The 8,872-nt window shown below is 46.9% G+C and overlaps 1 protein-coding gene across 1 annotated transcript; it reads right to left on the reverse strand.

The window, feature by feature from the left end:
- Window positions 1-6: 6 nt before the first annotated feature.
- PEX3 (peroxisomal biogenesis factor 3) lies at window positions 7-7,134 on the reverse strand (the record flags this gene model as incomplete). The annotated part of the gene is made up of 8 exons (XM_010153302.1): window positions 7-124; window positions 1,998-2,120; window positions 2,937-3,007; window positions 3,852-4,008; window positions 4,263-4,317; window positions 4,417-4,483; window positions 5,788-5,912; window positions 7,091-7,134. Coding segments are annotated over 8 exons (760 nt in total), but the record flags the coding sequence as incomplete, so codon positions are not given.
- Between the last annotated feature and the right edge of the window lie 1,738 nt (window positions 7,135-8,872).

The following is an 8,872-nucleotide window of genomic DNA, read 5'->3' on the forward strand; positions in this document are numbered from 1 at the left end:
TATATTTTAAATAAGAAAGATTCTTACCTGAACAAAGTGACTGGGTGTTTCACTGCATACTGAGTGGATTTGTCCATTTATTATTGGAATTATCTTGGCTAAAGGAAGACTGACACTGGAAAGACTAGAATAGAACAAAAAATATTGATCTAGACCTGCCCTGACATTAGTAAAGCCATTAAACTGGGATTATTACAATTTAAATAATTACTGCTTTGAAAGCAACTGCTGAAAGATTGCAAACTAACATGTACCGATCAAGTTTCTTCCCCTTCTCAAGTCTTCCTCTTGATACAGGGAAGCACCAAAGCAAGTTTCAGATGGTGCTACACACGCAGTTTCACCCGCAAGAGAAATACAGTTTAGCCAGTCTGCGTGTGTGTGTGTGTAAATAGCTGTTAGAAGTGCCGACCTACAACCTCACGCTATTTCAAACTCTAGTTCAGACTTAGGACAGACAGCTGTAGTAGAGCCTTTGGGGTATTTTAAGTGATGTAAATAGAATCACAGAACGGTTTGGGTTGGAAGGGACGTTAAAGACCATCTAGTTCCAACCCCCCTGCCATGGGCAGGGACACATTTCACTAGACCATTAGCTAAATATGCTAAATAGCATATATTTAAATAAAAACATAACTCTCAGAGAGCCATCAGTTATTAAAATAAACATACATTAAACCTGTCATTACTCAAGGTGTTAATTTTAATACTTTAGAAATCGTATTTCAAGGATTTGAACTCAGCTTTTGGACTTGTAACGCTCTCACTGCGCTGTTTAAACCCAGAGTTAACTTCAAATTAAAGCTAATCGAGGGAGCAGGTCGAGAGAGGGGATTCTGCCCCTGTACTCTGCTCTCGTGAGACCCCACCTGGAGTGCTGCGTCCAGCTCTGGGGCCACCAACGTCAGAAGGACACAGACCGGTTGAGGCAAGTCCAGAGGAGGCCATGAAGATGCTCAGAGGGCTGGAGCACCTCTGCTATGGGGACAGGCTGAGAGAGTTGGGCTTCTTCAGCCTGGAGAAGAGAAGGCTCTGGGGAGACCTTATTGCAGCTTTCCAGTGCCTGAAGGGGCTACAAGGAAGCTGGGGGGGACTTTTTACAAGGGCCTGTAGTGACAGGACAAGGGGTAACGGGTTTAAATTGAAAGTGGGGAGGTTTAGATTGGATATCAGGAAGAAGTTCTTCACGGAGGGGGTGGTGAGGCACTGGAACAGGTTGCCCAGAGAAGCTGTGGATGCCCCATCCCTGGAAGTGTTCAAGGCCAGGCTGGATGAGGCTTTGAGCAACCTGGTCTAGTGGAAGGTGTCCCTGCCCATGGCAGGGGGGTTGGAACTAGATGGTCTTTAAGGTCCCTTCCAACCCAAACCAGTCTGTGATTCTATGATTCTAATCTTACGCAGTCTTCTGGAAGAGGCAGACAATCCTGAAGGGTAGTACCTTTTTTCCAGCATGCCAGTGAAGAGCCTAAAGCTCCGTAGGTGCTCCGGCTGCCTGTACTTGGAGCCTCATGGTAATGCCCACCTTCCTTGAGACCTACAGCAACCGACAATCAGAGCCTGGAGCATACAGAGCTGATCTGCTAGCTGTAGGCATCAGTGCCCTTCCCACAGCCTCATCGGTACACCCCTCAGTGTACCTCAGGGGTCACCACCCACAGGGCAAATCCCCCTTGGCCAGCAAGGCAGCCTGCTCATGCCACCGGGTTGGCACAAAGCAGAAGGTTCAGGTCTTCCGATTTCTAATTGGAGATCTGCAAGTGCCAGTGGGAAAGCTACCTCTGGTAAATTCTAGTGGTCTCATGAATGGGGAGAAACACGCAATACTGTCCCCTTGGCCGCAGCGGGGAGAGGGCATTTACTCTTGAAAAGCCAGACACAGAATTACTTCCAGCATGAGAGCTACAAGGAGGCAGGACGGTCCATAGCCTTTTTTTTGGGATTCCCTCTGAGCCCAGAGCATCATTCACGTGAGAACCACAACAAAAGAAAACGTGTACCTATTGACAGAACCATTCCGAGAGAGGTCCTGTTCAGTAGGTCTAAAAAACTCCGCCACGTTGTCCAGCAGCCGACTGAATCCTCTGTTTAAACACGTGCTCAAAACGGTACTGAAGTCTGGACTGGAGGAAAAAAAAAGACAAAACAAAAGAAAAGGTTTGATTCCTAGGAGTTTGTTTTTCAGGCTAAAAAACCCCTGCCGGTATTCGGTGCTGCAGACATCCCTCCCCTAAGAGATGTATGGCCCAAGCAAAGGCCCATGAGTACAGGCAACTCCAGAAACACCAGCTCCCCAGTAACTCCACAGCAGACCAGCCAACTGCCTGAACTCTACCCTACCGTTACCGCGACCCTGATAAAGTGACAGCATCCCTCGCTTCTCTTTCTCACCAAGTAATGCACAGAAGGGCCTTACCACATCCTTAAAATGCCCCAGATCTCGGGCAGCTCAATGTCAAGAGGAGTTTGGCATTCGGCTCAATTCCCTCCTATCTGGTGCCTTATGCTGCAGAAGCCTCGCTGCGGCAGTTCTGGGGTACAGGGGTGCACCCAGCCACTCCCCATGCATGACAAACGGACTCGGATGCGCCAAAACTGGCGTGCGCGGTATCCAAGCCAGCACGCCCCATGCGGTCAGCAGAAAAGGAGCACTCCTCCTCTGCCCTGGCACGACTCCCAAAAAGGTGAGGGAGAGGTAAGGGGTCAGACTAGGGAGGGAGAGCCTGGTCACCCCAGTGAGGCAGGATTATTTCTTACGTGTTTCAGAGCTCATGGATTTTGAAGACCCCAGCCTACAGTTACTGAATATAAATATCTTAACGCAGCGGAGTGGTCACATTCCTCAAATGAGAGTTGGCAGCTTTTTAGGGGAGAGTAGTTGTCTTTCACACACAACAGCCGTGAGGGGTGTAATGTGCATACGGGATATTTCACTGTACCTTTCTAGCATGTCTCTCGTTTCATTAAGTAATTTAATCGTAGCAATGTCTCTTTCTGTGAGTCCACAGGCCTAGAAAAAGCAAAGAACACACTGTTCAGTAAGAAATCCACTGGCAGCTTTAAGAAGAGCAATAGAAGAGTGCTGTACCATGGAATTAAGTCACGATGTACGAGTCAAACCTATTTTAAAAAAATACGTAGGTGAGATTATTTATAATTTCTGTCCTAATTTCCCTTTTAAATGCTCACTGTAGGATTTGTTTACTGCACCTGGTATTAGCAGGAAATGCCAGAGTAAGCGAGCAGAGTATTCTCTCCACTTCCAACCTCCACAGCTGAAGCAAGCCTGGCGTAAGGGGGGTAAGCACACACAGTCACAGACTGCAGTCTGCTTCTCCTTCATATACCGAGCTGGGTTTTCTCCAGCCTGTGCCGTGGATGGAGACAGACTCCTTCAGGCAATGTAGGAAAGTAACGTTACAACTGAGGTCAGACACGGCCCTCTCTTGCCTCCTGTTCGTTTTCCAGCCCCAGGCACCAAGCTCTGGGCAGCGCACCACCGCTGCCTTGTGCGTCAGCCAGGGCGTCAGGAGCATCTGTGAGCCCTGACGGTCCCAAACGTTGCGGCACGCGGTGTGGGCTACGAGCGGTAACTGGGCTGTGTGCCCGAGCTCAGAGCTGACCTCCTGAGGGTGACACTTGGCTTCAGTCACATCTGAGGAAAGGACAACTGTCCTTTGCCTACATTACAGAGAGAAGGGCACACGAAGTAGGGCGGAGAGGCATCGCCACTTATTAAAGACCCGGGTGCCCCGGTATCACCAGAGGACTGTACGCACCCTTCCCTCCCCCAGAAATCCCACACGAAAAACGCAGAATGAAAAGAGGTAGGTGGAAGAAGCTGAAATAGGCACCTGGGTAGCCAAAGGGTTTTCTTCATCTGGCATCAGATAATGACACAAGGGAGAGTTAGATGCAATCTGATCTGAATTTTTATCTTCCACTACTTTCCTGATATCTTTAAGTTTCTGCTCCAGCTCCAGAAGAGAGAGGGTGTGCTTAAGGGAAATACTGGAAAGGAAAAAAACACCCCGTTGGTGTTGATTGCAAAATGAATGACCCTTCGTTCTCCTACCAGTAACATTGTCACAAGCAGCAAGACTCGCGTCTGCTGCACCATCAGAGCTGTAATAAAAGCCTTGTTTTGGAAGAAGCCAGTACGCCTTCCTACCTTTTTTTTCCTAGTTCTAATAAAACTCATTGTTTTGGGAACAGTCATCACAACAAAGATTAAAAGCTAATCACAGAGAAATACAGGCTCTTACCTTCCAAAAACTTTATGCACAGCTTGTTTAACAATAGTTATTAACTCCGTCAGTCCTAGGAGGAGGGAAGTGTCAAAATTAGTCTCGTGATTTGCTCAAGTCTAGAAAAAAGCAGCATCGTGCAAGTGTAGTTAGCTTGTAGTAAACATCGTACCATCTCCTAAAAGGTGCTGAATGCTGGATAAATATTGCTGCTGAACTTCAGGGGGGGCGAGCGGTGTCTGTGGGGAAAAATAACACACAGGCCTGTGACACGTCAGGAGAGAACATGGCAGAAACCACTTCAAACCTGTTGTGGCTAATTCCCTTGACCTTCACAGTGCCCTGCAGCAGACCGACTCCCCTGTTCTCACACCACTCTCTAGCTTCTGACTCTTCTGCCACCAACCCCTGGATCCTTCCTAAGTCCCGTGGCATTCTGCTCTTCAATACTATGCGGATCTTTCTTCCACCTTCGGTGGCACAGAAAAACCTCTCACTTTTCATTCATATGTAGGAAAGGCTCCTAACAAAATGCATCGCAGGTGAAACTAGACCCTCCGCCACCCCAAAAGTTAAACCTAGTGGAATGGGACATTTATGCCCAACCCTAACAAAAGCTTATCTGATGGAAAAGAAGCTTTGAGGAACTAAGATGGGATCCCACTTGCTCCAGCAGAGCACCTCTGAGCTGGCCCCGTCAACCCACTTCTCTACTGGATAAACAACAGAAAGGAAAGACAGTTCCAGCCCAAACTCATTTTGCCCCTTTAAAAAAGCTTTTTCAGGTTTCACAAAACAAAGCCCTGGCTTTTGCCCTCTGGCTGCCCTAAGGAAAGCTCAGACCTGCCTTGACACGCTGTTCCTTGACCCTCAGCAGGAGCTCTCCCAGGGCAGGCAACAAGGACTGACATGAGTTTGTATCCGTTGATTTTGGATGAGCTGTCCAACAATGTGCAGATCTTATTCTCTCTGGTGGGTTTTTGCTTGCTGTGGGATTGATCTGTTTTTACTGAGCAGTGACAGATACACTGCATGAACAAATAACAAGTTCACAACCAACAGATGTTTAGGGAGATGCCCTTTTGGGGTTAAACAAAGCAGTCAGAATGCCTGCAACATTTTTCTTCTTTAATCCCAGAAAAATGTAACCAGGGGAATTCATGTATGTGCTAGGAAGGCCTAAGCATTTATATCCATGTGCGTACAGGTCTCGGATCACTCACAGAGTATTACTGCGTGACAAAAAATGGATGAAAACAAACACATTATTCTGTGTTGGTGTGTAGGTGTGAAGTAACCTTCTTCAAGCAATGCAAACGCCGACAAAAGTACTCTTCCATACTGCTAGCGTTTGGTTAAGCAAGAGTATCACCCAATCTTCCCAATTTAGAGGCCACTCTATCTTACTTCGGGTAATGCTTCCGCATCTCCTACAGAAGACTCGTGCTTTCATTCGAACACTCCTAAGCTACGCCCTTTTTCCCTCCCACTGAATCATCGAGCGAGTGGAAGTTCCACCTCTGAAACGAGCCAAGAAACTTACGGTGCTGTTTTTGCCGAGCGCAGCGTTATCCAGGTAGATGTAACCGCCAATAATATTTAACTGGACTCGCAGAAGGACTACGAGCATACAGGTACTATAGACAGCTACAATGCTTCTTGTGAAACCTGGAAAGGAGACCACAGAGTAACTTCCAAGCCCAAGCGGTAAGGGTGAGCCCAGGAGGGAGCGTGCTCTCCACGGCTCCAGCAGCGCTGGGGATCTCTGAACGCGCAGTCACGTTTCTCTCGCTGCCTGCCGCAACGCGTTTTCACAACGCACATCCAAGGTGGTCTGGAGTCTAGTATGTGCTGGAGCTACGTCTAAAGCGTCCCATTTAAAGTCCTATGCGGGTAGAATTTTGCACCTTACACAAGTTATTTTGGGAAGAACTGAAACTTATACAAGTTGCTCCAGAAGGAAAACGGACGTACTTGTCAAACCGTCTTCCTGCATCAGGCCAGGAATTCAGACAGCATGTTCGGCCTCGTCATGCAGTTAAGACACAGAAGGCACAGCAGCAGCTTGGGAAGAAGGCTGCCTAAGGCAGGAGCAGCTAACGGCTGAGGAAATCAAACTACAAAGAGCATCGGCCACCAGCCACCAGAGGATGTGCGGAAGAAGTGACATGAATAAATGCGAACGAATGCTGAGTAGCAAGGACACGGGAAGAAATGAGCCGGATCAGAAGCAGCATCTGTAAGGGTGGTGTGAGAAGGAGAAGCAAAACCAAGATGAAGGAAAGACAAAACCAGGGAGGTGGTAGGGATAGCAAGCGGTACCAAGGCACCAAGAGCAGTGAAACAGCTCAGTAGGACTCACAGCACAGTTACCTGAATTCACTACTCTTCCTTCCTTCCCACTGCTTCCATCAGCCAATAAATAAAAAGAGGAGCCACAGGGTTCATAACCACCGCTATGGCGGATCTCGCAAACTGGCTTGGGAAGCGGAAACTGCTGCCCATGTAGGGCTGGCCTCCGTTTCTGACTGACGTTTGCTGTTAGGCTCGGCACAGAACGTACTGAGAAACAAGTCCGATCTTTCTGCGACGGCACAGAAAGTCCTCACGCCTTTTTCTTCAGTGGGGTAACACGAAGGCCAGCAAGACTCTTCGCCTTTGTTCCTGAGCTGCTAACTTCCCCCGAGGCTATGAAAAATTCCTTCCTGGGGAGCTTCGGGGGGAGGGGGTGCAGGGAAAGGTCTGCCACAACAACCCAGTGTAAAGCGTGCACTTCGAAGGGGGTGAAGGACATTTTAGATTTATGCTAAATTATTATGCAGATGGAATCTTTCATTTCCACTTACTTATTATCTTTAAATCCTCCCATATTTCTAACTTGTTTGCTGGCCTGTAGGAAACATAAATGGAAAAATTAAACATTAAAAAGCATATTTTCCTTGGAAATTAATAAATACGTTCAGTGAAACAGCAGTCCTCTAAGGCAAGGTCACTTAGCTGCTATAATTATGCAGATCTGATTCAGGTCTGCATTGATCTGCCCCATTCAAACCAGCAGCACACGAACAACACAGTCACAGAAAGGATATTCAAGCTTTCTTGTATTCGTGTCGTACTTAGCGATGCCCATTACACACTCACGTTACCCATTTCAAGTTACCATGCTAAGCAGTCAGGAAAAGGCCGCTGATGGTACAAAGGGGTCTTTTCTGGGGCCTTGATCCTGCATACATTTAACGTAGGCCTCAGCTCAGCAGGGCTTCCGGCAGCCAGGCGTAAGCAGCGCAGGATGAGAACTGCGATATCCTACTTTATTGCAAGACTTACCGTTGCCTGACTCGGTTTTACACTTCAGATTTAATCACCAAAAACCAAAGAGATCACGACCACCTGAGGGAAAGAAGTCTTGCACCATCCACCAAACTGCAAGTCGATCTTTCTTCTTTTGTTGAGGTAAATTTACTTGGTTTTTTTTTGACCTGACCAACTGATAACATTTGATGCATTCTGCGGTCAGAAGAGCCGGACTGTAGACTGCATGGGCACACCTGAACTCCCTACGGTATGCCACGTAGCTGCGACTGCTCCCCAGGAGGAACGCCAGCAATACAGTGGCAGTAGCAGGGGAAAGAGGGAGTTAACCACCCAAAAAGCATCACCAGCCATCCTCGCCTGTGAAGCACTGCCAGTAAAGAATGGCTACCGTAACATCCATTGTGGAAGAAATAATGTGTGAAAGCCACTTAGAGAAACATTTGGTAATTCCTTGGAATCAGAATTAACACTTAAATGTTTCAGGCAGTTAGTTCAGATTAACCTACACTTCACAGTAACCTACGTGATGGAACATAACATGCTTTTCACCAGGAACAATTTCTCTTTCTAGGCACAACACGTCCACTTTGGCATTAGTTTGACCATTGCATCACTTAGACAGACACTGAATGTTTTTAAGCTCACAACTAGCAATTAATGTGAATGAAGTGATATAATAAACTATTAAGTCACAACACTCAAAAGAAAAGAGACAGACTGAAGAAAGGATAGCTGGAAGACAGACAAAGACCCATGGCGCACACAAAAACAGGTTACACACTTCTATTTTTGCAAGCTAAATCAGGAGTTTTAAAAGCTACCCTAAAGCGAAACAAAGGAAAGAGTTAGAAAAACCACAGCAATATTTCTATAGGTAAAACACATAGCAGGACTCAAAACCATGTCTGTTACTGAAAAGCACTTAAGTTTTCCATGCCAACTGAAGAGAGGGAAGCCGATATATCAAAGTCAGCCAACTAGAATTCCACTTACTATGTCAAAATGTTTTCTAGAGCTCATGGTTACAAAGCTTCTCCTCACAGCGTGAGGCAAGAACCAGGTAACAGTTTAAGTCTACAAGTATTAAGCCTGATGGTGGAAACGGACTTTTCGGTCTTCATCTGCTGCAATTTACTAAGACTCGGCTGCTGCTCAAAGCTCAACTTTTAGTTCACATTTATCTGTTTGGAAAAGCTATGGAAGCAAAACCAAACAAGAAAACGGAGGTTTGGAATAGAGCTGAGCGCCAAACAGGTGGGAGATAATGCTTACAGTCATCAAAGTGATTATAGGCTGGGGCAATCCCAAGCACA

This window comes from Eurypyga helias, unplaced genomic scaffold (assembly GCF_000690775.1).
Source record: "Eurypyga helias isolate BGI_N326 unplaced genomic scaffold, ASM69077v1 scaffold31446, whole genome shotgun sequence".
In the NCBI taxonomy this organism is placed as follows: domain Eukaryota; kingdom Metazoa; phylum Chordata; class Aves; order Eurypygiformes; family Eurypygidae; genus Eurypyga; species Eurypyga helias.